At 41.1% G+C, this 15,067-nt stretch overlaps 1 protein-coding gene across 1 annotated transcript in view; it reads right to left on the bottom strand.

Annotated features, from left to right (window-relative positions):
* Pappa (pappalysin 1) overlaps nt 1-15,067 on the bottom strand; it is a 239,598-nt gene that overhangs the window by 182,773 nt on the left and 41,758 nt on the right. The window contains exon 3 of the mRNA XM_036177331.1: nt 697-842. Coding sequence (XP_036033224.1) covers nt 697-842 — 146 coding nt within the window. The remainder of the gene's footprint in view (nt 1-696; nt 843-15,067) is intronic.

Below are 15,067 nucleotides of genomic sequence, written 5' to 3'. Positions count from 1 at the left end.
ATATATATATATATATCCTAGAGCATCAAATGAAAAGGAGATTTGAAAATTGTGCCTATACTGTAGTTTCACGCAAAAATTGCCTCTGTAACATATTTCTATGTCCTGGACAAGAAATTTGGGAAAAAACTCAGATTGTAATTTTTTTTCACAATCCCTCATTCAAGAATGATTGCCATTTCTGATTTTCAGAGATTAGACAGTCCAAAATGATGTGATATGGATTTGCATAATTTAAATATCAGAAGAGCTCCTCATAATGCTAGTAGAGAGAATATGGCTGAGGAAAAGTCCCTATATATTCTATTTCTGTTGCTTCTTTGGTGCCTTTCAGGATTGCCTCAGAACTGCTGTGCCAGGATAATGTTGTTAGAAGGCCAAGAAGTATGCATGGATTAGGGAAAGGAGGTACAAGAAGAATGCATTTTCTGGACTGTCAGAAGCTTGAGCTCTGAGGCTTCTTTGCTGATGTGCATAACCTTGGATAAACCCTGCTTGCTCTCTGGGTCTGAGCTGTCCCATCAGGTCATCAAAAATAGGGTCAGGGATACCCGCTTTTTGTGAATTAGACAAATAAATAAATTATTCCCATTCCTACTGCTACTTGCACCATTATGGTTGTGCTGACATCTTTCTCACACTAAGATCCATGCTGGCTTGCTCTGAGTTACTTCTAAAGGAGCATCTAAGACTCACCCAAGTGCATCAGGGCCTCCTTGTCCCATGGCCAAGTTGCCACTCCCGCCAACTCCTCCTCTGAAGAGTTTGCAAAGAAAATATTGAGATGTGTTGATCCATCCAATTTAAGAATGTTCTTTAGCTCATTAACATCCAGGTAGGCTCTGAAACACAAAAGTAACCTTGGCTGTTATCACTGTCCACCAAAGATAGTATTCAAATAATAGGATCTCCCGCACATGATCAGGAGCTCTTACACAGGACACAGTATCTAAACTCTTCATAAGCACCCATACCATTGAACTTCTATAAAAATGTTATATTATCCCTTGTTACTGAAAGGAAAACACATTAAGTTTAACTATGAATAGCTGGGTTCACTTTTGAGTCTAGATGCACTGAGAACCAATGCTCACATTTCTAAAGACTGTGTTGTTTTGATTAAGTAGAGGGCCACATATAGAAGCATAGAAGAAGAACACAGAGCAAGGGTAAGTAAGATAACATATACTCTGGTCTTGGCTTCTCTCTCATTCATTCACTATGGGCCTTGGTCATCTACTTGGAAAATGTGGGGCTGTCATAGAAGGTGTTTGTCATTTCTACATCATTCTTGTAAGAAGGTGACTTCTTTTAAAAATGAGAAATGTATAGTCCAATGTTTTTAAATAGGTCACCCAATGATACTTCACCAGGGTTCAAGGTAAATGATGGACAGCTTGGAAATGTCTTTTCTTTTCACTGAGGCATCATGCTGCCACCCATCGACCACTCTGCATTCTGTAAAACACTATTTTATTATCTCTAAAACAGACGTTGTGCTTGGGGTTACTGTCATTGAGGTGGCAATGCCTCAGAAAGAAATGAACTCTTGATGCTAGAGTAATCACTTCTTCAATATAAAGAGAAATTTGTTGGTAAGGGAGCCAGGAAATGAGAGAGGGAGGGGAGGAGAGAGAAAAAATAAGAAAGAACAACAACAACAAAAAAAAAAAAACTGAGAGTGAGGGGAGACAGAGAACAAGGGAGAAAGACAGAGAGAGGGGCTTTGAAAAGGGAGACTTTTCTTCTATGTGTTCAAGAAACAAGAATCTACTCTTGGAAGACTTCCACACTAGAGCAGAAACACTGTGTATGGCAGGCTGCCTCTGCTCTCTGTTCTGGTTAAGCACAAGCATTCTGTGCTCATTTTCAAAGCTACCCTCTCATGCTTCTCATCTGCCACCCTGCTCTTCAGGAATTCTTGTATCTGACAGTCATTGTAGGGTGATGTTAGAAATGTGCTCATGTTTTTCTGTGTACACACACCATACACCATCTTTTTAGGGCAGGTGCATATAGAGAAGGTTTCTTGTTCTTCTCTTAGCATTTGGCTGAGGGTGTGTATGCAGTGAGACCTCTGTAAAAACTGATAGAGCTGAATTTAAATTGTGTAATATGGAAGCTAAAATATTGAGGTCCTGGTCTCAGGTTCAGTGATTCTTGATTCAGAGGCTGCATTTGCCTCATCTCTGCTACAATCTGAAATAGGATATGATGTGTGACAGCTACTGCATTCTGGCCACTCCCATCATAGGTTTCTATGAGGTCAAACTTCCATGTGATCATCAATTTGATGACTTGTCAGAAGAAAAGATTACTGGGGTAGGAAACACAGGCTCATAGTAGCTATTTCCAGGGATAGCATTGTAAGCTAAAATATTGACTCAAAATCTTGCAATTGAGTGCCTTTCCCTGGGGACCCACATCTAGCTTCTACTAGAGGCCTCATGAGGAGTTTAAATAACTCTGCCGTCTGAGATTGGAATGAGGGTTGAGAAAGTCAGCATTTATTGAGCACTTGCAACGTGCCAGCATGCCAGTTGGAGTGCCCATGTCTCATTTCTGGTACTTCAGTGTGTAGCATGGGTAAGATGGATTACTCCCAAGCTACAACTCCAGGTTTGTGTCAAGATCTTTTTAATATTAAGGGTCTGTGGGCAAATTACTCACCTTTGTTTGTTCAAGTTTCTTTATATAGAGAACAAGAATGATATTGGAACACCATTCCTAGAGTTATTCAGAGGATTAAGGAAGTTAATAATGGAACTGGAAATGAGTCTGGATGATGATTGGCATGTAGAGAACCCTGGTACAGATTTAGTAATTTTCGTGTATCCTCATCTTACAGATGGAAGAACAGGGGTGCAAAGATTATACAACTAGTTACAAGGCCAAGTGCACTCTATGCACGCCAACAATTCCCACTCACCCTCTCTTTTAAGCTGACCTCAGCCCATAAGGAATCAAAAAATAATGCAGAGAGAAGAGTAAAAATGCAGAGGAGCCCAGATTTATCTTGGAGCAACCCTTTCTACATTGTTTCTGCTAGCTGATTTACCCATTTCCCTCCAATGATCTCCCAGGAATAGAAGACACAGTTTATTAGAGAAAGCCACCTCTGCCCCTACACTCCGAGATGAAAAAGTTTCATGGGCGAAGACACAAGGGGAAAGAAGACATTTTAATTGGTTGTTTATTCAGTGGTAATTGTAGAGCCAATCTTTTCAAGAGGTGGTATTCATCCTAGCCCAAAGCAGAAATGTGGGTTGTTGGATCTTCTCCCTGGCTCACATGCAGGGTTTTCTCATTCTTTGGGAAGGCTCCATCTCTCAAAAGGAGTTAGATTCACGGCAACTAGCCAGGCTACTGGCCCCACTGGCCTTTCTCCTCCATGTCTCTCTTGTTGCGGGGAATCCACCCAAAGGAAAAAGTAGCTTTGTTACTAAACACTTTTCCTCTGTAAACTGAAGTCTTCCACCAGTTCGGAGCTAAGTTGGTTGTCTCCCAATGGCATGTGGGGAAACCTTTGAAGGCAGTAGTCTGTGTGGGTCTTTATTATCTCCATCCTCTTATCTCTTGAAGATGATATTGTGGTTTTCATCTTTTACCTTAAGCAGTAAATGGAAGGGAAGGCACCAGAGGCAGAAATTTTAGAAGGAAGATTGTAGTCTATGGATATTTAACCTGAATGAAAGAAAATTACTTTATAAGGCCCCTTGACTTTCTGTTTTGCGACTATAGAAAGAGTAGCAGTTATAATTTGGATAGGAAATACCCCACAGGCTCCAGTGTCAACACTTGACCTTCTTCAGATGGTGGTCCTATTTGGGAATTTTTGAGAAATGAGGAGACTAGCTGAACTAGGTTACTTGAAGGTTATACCTGGTCTTGAGTCTTTCTCTCTCTCTGTGCTTACTGTTTTCCATGAGTTAAACAACTCTCTTCCACCAACTGTCCCCACTGCCTTACTCTCTGTCTAAGCAGTGGGTGGCCAGATAACCTGGACTCAACCCTCTAACACTATGAACTACAGTAATCTTTTTTCCCATAAGTTGTTTCCGTCATGTATTTTGGTGACACTGATAATAAGAAAGGCAACTAACACATTAGCCTTATACGTATATTACAAATATGTGAAACTTATTGAAAAAATAACCTATACCTCCTAGAGAAATTGATCAGACTCTAAACACTGGTTATTAACTTGCATGAAAATACTCTACAGTGATGGATAGAGAGACCCAAGTCTGCCAACAAGTTGCCATAAGTGTCTGAGTCTGCCAGCTCTGAGACAGGTCAGGACCATGCAAGCACACAGCCAGACAATGCAGCTCCTCTCTTTGCCTTGCCTCCTACTTTCCCCCTCTTCCAGCGAATGAAGCTGGCAGTTCCCTTTTGCACAGTTCTCCCAGTCTGTTTCCAGCGTCTCTTCCCCATTATCCAAACTTCTTTTGTCACTTGCAATCTCAATCATGTAGGATCTCATGGCTTCCTTACCCAGAGTCCTCCCCTGTGTGTTTCCTAATTATAGCTGCTCCTTAAAGTTGGCTTCCATCTCTGTCTCCCAATATCCCTTTTTGAATGTTAATCATGTAAAATCTTCCCTCCTTGGGGAAGAGGTCTGGTACTCCATCCTGACCACTTCCAACTGTGTTTCAGAGATCAGAGAAACTACCTCTCATGAGTGTTGAGCAGACTAGAGACAGAGACTAGCTCAATGCATGCACATGGCACTATACCAAACCTACAAGGCACTTATTGGTTAGTGTAGGCTACCTGTATTACATTAGTTAATGTTGTGACTAACACTCTAAATTCATCATTACTAGTAGCTGAAAGTGAGAATACTGACCCTATTTTTAATTCTAATTTTTATCATTCTGTTTTGTGCTTTTCTTATACTATGAGCACCAATCTCATCCATTGGGCTTCTAACAGTTATGTCCAAAATCATAATTTCTGTGGCTCTTGAAACCTTTCTCAAAACACACAGAGAGATATCAATCATTTGAAGCGTTTGGGTACTTGTCTTTTGAATCACATAGCATCAAACCACAGTGAGCAAGCACAGGGCTCAATGAAGTGAGATGATTTGTATGAGGTCACATGTCACCAAGAAAGAGAAGTACTAAGCCATGGATCTGTCTCTTCTCACTTATTCCCATCTGATCTTGATGTCAGCCCCTTTCTGTTTGTGAGTGACGGCACCTCTTGCTTCAGGTAGAAACCAGTCCCTGCAAGGGTGTAGAGCTTAGAAAGCTGACCAAACATGGGAGGGGGGCAGTCTCCATCTCCCTCATCTGGACATCTCTATGCAGAACTTGCATAGATATTTAGCCATGTCTCATCTCACTACACACAGCCTTCTCTGTAGCTTAAGACCCGTGTCTGGTCAATGAGCTTGTGAACCAGATTGCTGCTGCCCAGTTCACAGCCTACTAAAAGCTAAATGCACAAGAAACACACAGACAGGTATTTTAAAAGAAAGAGTTACAGAATCTTCACCTTTAGGAAATGCTTTCCTGAACAAGTTGAGACCCTTACACTTTTGGTTGCAAACATTTTTGTAACCTTACATTACAAAAAAAAAAAAAAAAAAATGAGAGCAACACAGAACGTACTCGAAGTGTTCTCCAGCATATTTGACCACATCTTTGCCAAAACCCCACTAACAGCACAAGCAACAGAGTTTTGGAAGTGGTAATCTATACTGCAATACATCTGTTAGACTTAGGTCCTCTCCCCAAAGCTATTTCTCAGCAGTGGTATCTGTGTTTCTTTTCTTTCTGCCGATCTCATGCACCTGGATTCCACAGTGAAGGTTGTGGGTCCCCTGGAATGTCTGTTTCAGGGGGCCCAGCCCTGATTGCCAAGGCACCCAGACTTTAGCCCTTTGCCAGAACTGCATTTCAAAGCCATGAGTGCAGTCCTGGAGGGAGATCAAAGCTCTCTCAACTCAACTGTCATTAGAATATTTTCTTTATGCATCTCACTTGCTGGTGAGTGCCAACAACATATTTCCTAAACGTACTGGCCTGAGATGGTACAACTCTGTAATAATCTGAATGAGAGTGCTGTCAGGGCCTGCTTTATTGAAAGACAAGCAAAAGGGAACCACATTCAAAATGCAAAACAACAACAAACTCCTTACATGAAGTCATGGGAAAAGGTCTGGGAAAAACCGAGCTCCTTCGGTGCTAGAAGCTCAGTACTGTGGAACACCAATTTACTTGTTTGAGAGAAGATTGGTCAGAGGTATGGCTCACAGGAAGCCCAGGTCAAATTTCATGTGCTCTTATTTCTATTCAGATTCAAAGCAGGTCACCTTTCAGCTGACTTCCTCTGTGCACAAGTGAGAATCTTATTCTCCTATACTGCTCCCTGGGCCTTTGATGGGTGCAGGCTTGGTCACAGAGGATGGTGCTGGACATGTGCAGGTGACCTCAATTTGTGGAGCATTTGTCTGAGCTGAGAGTGGGCCAAGCTAAAAACAGTTCTGTGGTTAAATAAAAGGTAGCAGATGGCTATTTTAAGACAGAGACAGAAGGATTTGAAATCTTCTTCTGTGCAGTGGCCCTTTGACCTGCAACATATGGCCCAGTCTCTGGCTCTCAATTTCCTCACCTGTAAAATGGAGATTACAAAATCTGGCATAGATAGGAGGATCTAAAATCCAGTATGATCATGCATCATAAAGTACCTAGAAGCCCAACCAACTCACAAACAGGCTCCAAGATGTATTGTTCTGTGTTGAACTTGCTACTGGGGTTAACGGAGACTTGCCTCAGCTCCCACTGCCTATTGGGCTTGCATCCATTGCTGATGCTGGCTCTGGCTCCCATCACTTGAGCAGTGTGTGCATCATTCTTGCTCCCACTATGGGTCACCCTGTTTCTCCAACTCACCACATAAGGCCCTGTCCCATCACTGTCCAGTTCCAAATTCCAATTACAGCTTGCCATTTCCAAGGAGCCCCATGGATTCATCAACCACTACTTCACTTTCAGAACATACCAGACCATTTGAAAATGATTATCAAATATAAAGATCAAAGCTGTGCAAAGCAAGTCATCAAAGCGAGATAAACCTCAGAATGTTTATTGCGTCCATATTCTTGTTCCAAACAACAAGCTTTCTCCAAGCTGTGATTGGTTCTAAAACCTGAATTTTGTACTTTATCCCAAGGGCCCTGATGATCTGGAATTTATTTTCCTGCTTAGTTTCATCATAATAAATGGCCAAGTTTGCCTCTTTTCTTTAACAACAGACTCACACACACAGTTCTTGGAGGTTATATTAAATTCTTGGAATCTTGAATGTTTGCTTTCTGAAATAATAGCTTTTACACGGAAGTTTGACCCCTAGGCAAGAAAAATATAACAGCAGCAAAGATAATTGAAAAACTGATTATTCTTTCATTCATTTATTGTACATGACATTCTTTCATTAACTCCTCAATTTCCTCCCTTTTTCCTGTTTGTATACCCTCATTTTTTATTTTCCAACTTCCTTATTCTCTATCCATCATTCATTCTTCCATTCTCATTTTCATCTATCAACATTCATTGAGATACTATCATATACTATGGTTAAACTGGTTGTAAAAATATGGGAAGAGAAACCATTTATACTGTAATAAAATAGAGATTTTATGAATGAAGTAAAATAATTAGATGATGATAATAATAGTAACAAAAGCAACCTAATTAGATAATTAATATCATTTAGAGGGTTTCCTACCTTCTGACCCTGTTGATACACTTTCAAAAAGATATTCTTTTGAATTAAAAAAAAATGTAAAGTCTAAGTGTGGTTCTCTCCTATGTACCTGTGAAGAAACTATGACCATGTGAGTAAACACCACTTTTCTGAGGTCTTTCCACTTATAAGTGTCATGATGAGTCCATGGTGGATGCAATGGGATAGGTATGGATATTTGTAGTAGAGGAGGTGTGGTATTAAGTCTTGGGTGGAGGGCAAAAAGGGGTAGATCAGATCCTTGGATTATTTTTTTAAATGAGATCAAATTAAGTAAGACTGATAATCTTCATGAGAACAAGAAAGCATTCAAAAAGGGGGAAAGATGTCACTGATTATAATGTCTCTTATATGAAAAAAGGTATTAATAAGAACTGTAAAAGAATAAAAGGCTCTATATTTATGATGAATACATTTTATTCGGAACTACACAGCTGTTATTTTTCTCATTGGGCTTTTTGAAAATGGCATTTAGAATCCACTTGGGTAGAAGACAAGTATAGGAACACCTAGTTCTTAACCAGTTCAGCTGCACATATTTGATTAATGTGGATCATACCTCAGGACTCAGGCCTATACCCACCATTCCTGGGAGCCATCTTGTGCTCTCTCAGCACCCAGCTCTTCTTCATATCAGCGTGTATCCACACAGCTATTTACTTATGGGGAATTTCAACATGGATAGGTTCATATCTGGCCATATCTACTGTTAAGTGTTGTATATCCATGGCTCAACCCTGCTCACAGTAGGTAAATGCTCATTAAGATATACACAAACAGTACTTCCTATAATATTTACTTATTGTTAGGCAATATTTCTTTAATAGTCCCAGGAGCTCAGAGTTTACTGATTTGCAGAATAGCCCATAAAGCATGAAATATCCCTGGCTACATAAGAAATCACAATACTTTGATGCATAATTAGTATGCTTTAAAAATACCATTACAGGAATATGACTATTTGTGTCAAACTACTACTTTCACAACAAAACCATAGCGATCTAAGATACACAGCTTTCTCTTCCCACCGTCTAACTTCCTTCCTGTAGAACTCAAACCACAACTGATAGTACAGTACAACTAACCACAGTGAAATAAATATGCATAGCTCACTAATGACCCTGGGATTTGTCTTTCTCATTGAAATACAATAAAACAAAGACAAATCACATGTGTTTCACAAGTTGTAGTAGCCATGGTGTTTTAGGTACAAGAGGTTTGGAGAGACTGTATACTTTGGTTCTAGTTTTAGCTATGCTTGCCATATAGCAGATGGAAAGTCTAGCTAAATAACACCGAATTTCGGAAGATAAATGAAGAATTACATCATCACCAATGATTGTCAATATGGCAGCATCTGGAATTTATTCTGGACCACACTTCCATATGAATCACATAATCTTAGGCAAATAACAAATGTATTTTAAGTTAGTACAATACAATCACAACAGTAGGTGTAGATCTTTCTGGGTGACCTTTAACAAACCTAATAACTTCTCCAGATTTTGTCTTTGCTGGGGCTAAAGCAGAGATGATATTCACAGGGTCATGTGACAATAGAGTTCAAGTTCAAGAGAAAGAATCCTGAAGAAATAACATTGTATGTCAAGCTGTTTGAAAATATCATTAAATTCAAATTGATATTTGGAAAGAGGATGCTACATTTAGGACTTGAGAGGAAATGAAATAGAAGACATGCACACTTTCCAGGTGTCACTGTTGGGCCCAAGGAACTGATTACAGGGTTTTCAATATGTCATCTAGCATAACTTCCTTCATTGGTGTACTAAACACATTGTACCCAATTAATCATGGGAACTGAGAAGTCCTTTGTAAGTAGCAACTGTTTTTTATTTCTCTAGTTACATGTCCATGTGTGACTTTATCTTTGCCTTTAAAGACATCAAATCCTTCATCTATACCCTTTATTTTTGTTCTTTCCTAGTCAGCTTTGTCTCTAGGAGCAAAAAATGCAAAACCTGATTTGAGAATGTCTCAGTCTAACTAAGAGTAGACCCTAAACCCTGCCATTTTACATACAAAGAATTTTAAGGAAGGGCAAAGAAGTGTTCAACTTTATTCTGGCCACTGTGTTACTGGCAGAATCTAGTATCCTCCTTCTTTGTGTATGGTCAAACCACAGGCAAATTGTGTTTTTCTCCATGGCATCTTCTTGGGAAAAGCCTTCCTTTATGTATCTCTTCTGCCCTCTGTAAGATGCTGAGACACTTCATGCTTTGGTGGTGTTCCAGTCACCGTTGCCCTCTATGGCCATAAAAATGGTTCAGTAGTCAGAAGTCAAGCTCAAGGCTAAGGGCTGCAGTTGACTGTCTGAACTCACAAAAGGCTTGAATCACAAACATCAGAAACTGAAAATGGAGTCTGTTTTCCCTGCAGTTTTACCACCAGACCACTAAAACAACCTATGGCACAGAAAAGAGAAAGACCGAGAAGCAGAGGATGAAGGAAAAATTAGCAGACTCTCCCGAACAGGGACAGGCAAGCTTGTGCCACTTAGGCAAACAAATCTAGAAGGAAAAGGCCTCTATTTACACATTAGTTCACTGGTTTGGTGTTTACAGAAAGTGAGAGCAGAGGTGTGGAGGTTCCCTCTAAGGTGGTAGGAAATGACCAGTGGTGAATTTGAAGGGTCAAACTGAGCTGAGATCAATTTAGCAAAGTGCCCCACTAAAATGAAATAGACTGTTGTCTGTAGGTGCAACCTTCGCTCGCAACCTCATTGGCTGTGTTTCCTAACTGGAAGGGAATTTGACCAAGTTCTGAGGCTGTCATGAGCTGTCAGTGTCACCAGTGGATCGAAAAAGGGAAATGAGAGTGCTGAGTGTGCCAAAGTTAGGATGGAAAATCCCCAATAGTCTCCCAGTGGAGGGAGGCCTTCGAAAGGGCACCCAGTCTACCCATCTGTCCAGGGAACTGGAGATGGGAATGCACAGGGGTAAGAGAAGGAACCCCTCAGATCCTGGCATATTGGCAAGCTTCCCAGAACTGGGGTACCCATGGCCAGGAGGCAGCTTGCAGGATATGGTACTGATGACATGAAGGATACCTTTCTGGCCTTCAGTTTCTCTCTCCAGAAGTGGAACACAGACAGTATTAGTATTTTTCTTTATTTTTTTCTTTATTATTATGTGTTTTAAATTTTATACATCAGGCATGGGTTCCCCTGTCCTCCCCCCTCCCGCCCCCCAGCCCCACCCTCCCCTCAGCCCCTCCCCTCCATTCCCATGTCCTCCAGGATCAAGGCACCCCTGGGGATTCATTTAAACCTGGTGGATTCAGTACAGGCAGGTCCTGTCACCTCCTTCCAGACTGAGCAAAGTGTCGCTGTGTAAGCCCAAGGTTTCAAACAGCCAGCTCATGCACTAAGGACAGATCCTGGTCGAGAGAAAGCCTGATCTGACCTAGTCCGGTGATCAGATGGCTAAACACCCTAACTGTCATGCTGGAACTCTCATCCAATAACTGATGGAAGTGGATGCAAAGATCCTCAGCCAGGCCCCAGGTGGAGCTCCAGGAGTCCAACTGTCAAGAAAGAGGAGGGTCTGCAAGAGCGTGAATTGTTGAATCCAAGATTGCAAAAAGCACAGGGATAAATAGCCAAACAAATGGAAGCACATGAATTATGAACCAAAGGCTGTGGAGCCCCCAGCTGGAGCAGGCCCTCTGGATAAGTGAGACAATTGAATAGCTTGATCTGCTTGGGAGGCATCCAGGCAGTGGGACCAGGATGTCCTTAGTGCATGAGCTGGCTGTTTGAAACCTTAGCCTGATCTGACCTAGTCCAGTATTAGTATTTGATATGCATAGGGCTTTTAGAATTTAAAGAAAAAGTCTAAAAAATGTGGAACTCATTAGCTAAAACCAAAGGGTAGTAGTGATGGATTCAAAAGTCTCTGATTCTTATCCCAGCCTTGAGATTCTAGTAAGAAGTTTCAGGACTAAGCAGCAGGTGAGCGTGTGGAGTATGAAGGGAAGAAATTGGAAGATTTCCCAGGGAAGGAAAATCCCCAAACAACAGCTGTAAAATCGTTGTTATTTGTCATGCCCACGTCACGTCAGGTGCTGCTCCAAAAGGTGAATAATACACTCTGGCACTTCATCAAATCTAAAGCACCCAGTGAGGCAGACTGTCAGGTCTATCATAGGTTTCATGGAGGAGGCAACGTCACAGAGCTAAGACCGTGTTAATTGGCTTGGTGAAAGCACACTTTGAATGAGCTTGGTCTCCCTAACACGCAGCGGGGAACTGTGCTGTTTAACACAACTAACTGTTTTGAGCTCCCGCTAGCCTCATGCTTTGGAGTCCTGGATAGACTTTGTTAACTCCAATTTCTCCGGCATCCTGCTTTCAGCGACGAAAATGACACATACAGTGTTTGAAGGTGGAAGCTGACTGAAGGTTAATGTTACTTAGTAGAAAAGCTTGAAGAAAACCCAAAATTAAAGTAGAGAAAATTAAACCAGGGACACCACTGCGCCTGCTCATGTTTGTTGTGTTTCAACATTAAAGCAAATGTGGTCAAAACATGGAGAAACTTCCACCAAACTGGCATGCGCCTCCTTATGACCACTGCCAGCACTGCATGGGATGGTTTACAACGCAATATGTCTTCTAATACAGCTAGACATTTGGGATACTTGTCAAATAAACTAGTGTACAAACTCGATAAATTTCGTATAAGTGATGTGGTCTTTATATAACAGTACCAGCTCTGTGGCTGGTCCTTAAAAGAAAGTATTTTAAGAATGAAAGCAGTTTGGGTAAATGCCTTCCATTTGTATACTGCAGTTTGTTCCAGTCTTTGCTAGGAGCCTGTAGGAATGCAGTCTCTGGGAAATAAAGGCTGACAGGAAGACAGTGGTGTTGATGTGTGCATGGCAGGAATGGGGAGAACATCTCTAATACCTACTATGTGCCAGACTCCAAACCAAGTGCTTCACACTGGTGACTTATTCATGTTTTATAACATGCCACAGAATAGCTGTTATCACCCAGTTTTAACAGATGAGAAACCCACAACTCTTACTGAACAATGAGCCAAGGTCAGGCAGCTAGTGCAGAGTGGAGCTAAGATTCAAACCCTGGTCAGTCTCCAACATGCATATTTTTTCCACTACACCAGCCCTGACTCCTGTTATTGCTTTAATGAATATTAGTCACATTAAATAAACCCTGATATTCAGATTGTAAGATTCTAAGCAATTTCTCTTACAGGATTACTGGAAAAGAATGAAAAAAAAGGAAGGAAGGAAGGAAGGAAGGAAGGAAGGAAGGAAGGAAGGAAGGAAGGAAGGAAATGCCCCTTTTTATTTGCAAGCTAGTTAACTCTTCCCAGGACTCTCTATAATATTATTTTTATGTGGCCCTCATGGCCACATAAAACATGTGACATGTACCATCAGATATTCTTTCTTTTAGTAGATGTGAAAATGGAGACTCAGAGTTTAAGAGACTGGCCAAGACTGCATAGCTAAGAAGCTGCCCAGCCAAGGACACAATGTGTTTCCCCTGAACTTTTATTTCTTCCTGGTTCTTTGAGTTGTACATCGAGAAACAAATTGCAGCACTTAGGTTCATGGAGTACCAACTAGACTTAGCCTTTTCTTGCTCTCTGACTCATCTTCCCAGGTCAGCCTTAGTAGACCTACCCACACAATCTGTCCCAACTGTGTCTTTCCTGTCGTTGCTAAGCCCGCCCATACTCTGAACAGCCTTTGTTCTTGCCATACCATGAAGATTTCTCTAACTTCTCAAAACTAGAGTGGTTCTTCCTTTTCTCAGAAATCATGGCAACTTATGGCCTTTGTGTTTCAATTGGCAAGTAGTACTCTGCCTTTCTGTCTGTCTCTGGAATTTTTTAATGGGACTCAGAAAGGGCTAGTAGAGGAGACTGTAGAGGACTCAACACGGTGACTTAAAGACTTAGCTTCTCTTATGAGATCTCCAGCCATGCTGACTTGACTTTAAAAGCCAATAAAGATCCAGGAGAATGCCTTAGTTACATTCAGTAATAATAGTAGGAATAACAAGAAAACAAAGAACGGGCAGAGGAGATAGTTTATCCAATAACATGCTTATTCTAAATACATGAAGACAAGGGTTAAATTAAAAAATCTGGGCGTGGTAGTATGGCCTTGTAATGCCAGTGATGGGGAGTAAGAGACAGGAGAAACCTTTTTAGACCTACCTAGACCACTTGATGAGTTCCAGGAGAGGGTGAGACTTTGTCTCAAAAAGAAAAAGTGGTTGGCACCTGAGGAATGACACCTGAGCTATCCTCTATCCTCTATCCTCTACATGCTCATGTATCCTCACACATATGTAAACCCACACACATACTAAAAAAGAAGAAACACATACACAGATGCACACACCATGCATCATACTACACACACACACACACACACACACACACACACACACATACAAACATACACACACATGCATACACAAGTATACCACATGCATACACACACTCTCTACTCCATACAGACACAACACACATACACACACACACACACACACACATCACCAAACATACACACTCCAGATATATACCACACACACTACACATACCACACACATATATATGCAATACACATACCATAAGCACACAACACTACACATGCATGCATATTAACATACCCCAGATACAAACCACAAACACACACACACACACACACACACACACACACACACACACACAATAAATAAATAAATAAATAAATAAATAAATAAATAAATAAATAAATAAATAAAAACAACTTTCCCCTATGAGTCAATAGTGACAAGATGGTTGCTTTGGTCCATTTAGTCCATGGATACTGTTGTAACTCACCTGCTGATAGCATAGTCTGGGAGCTGGGGGTAGGGTGAGGAGGCTGGAAGTTCCAAAGAAGGCAGTTGATAAGTTTGCTACGCCATCATCTCCCAGAGAGACAACCACAGAGCTGACTGTCAGTTGCCTGCCTGGCTTATCTCCACCCTGGGAAAAATTATTGAAGTTCACTTGTAATGCCTATCTCTAATTGACTGATCACATAGAAAGGCTACCCATGCTTACATAGAACAGATAATCCTACCTTGGTGCTGTGGGGTCTTCCCTCATAATAGTGAACTCAGTAGAGTAATTGCTGGTCAGTCTTACCAGGTAGGTGATGCCAAAAAGGCAGTGATTGGGCCAGCAAAAATGGAATATGAAGCAAAGATGTATTGTTAGAGGAAGCAAAGAATGGAAGTGAAAAGGAAAATTAAAGGATGAGGAGTAAGCATGGAAGAAAGGAGGAT

Source organism: Onychomys torridus, chromosome 2 (assembly GCF_903995425.1).
Source record: "Onychomys torridus chromosome 2, mOncTor1.1, whole genome shotgun sequence".
Classification (NCBI taxonomy): Eukaryota; Metazoa; Chordata; class Mammalia; order Rodentia; family Cricetidae; genus Onychomys; species Onychomys torridus.
Note: the sequence above shows the minus strand (reverse complement) of the source record. Positions and strands in the feature narration are given on the sequence as shown.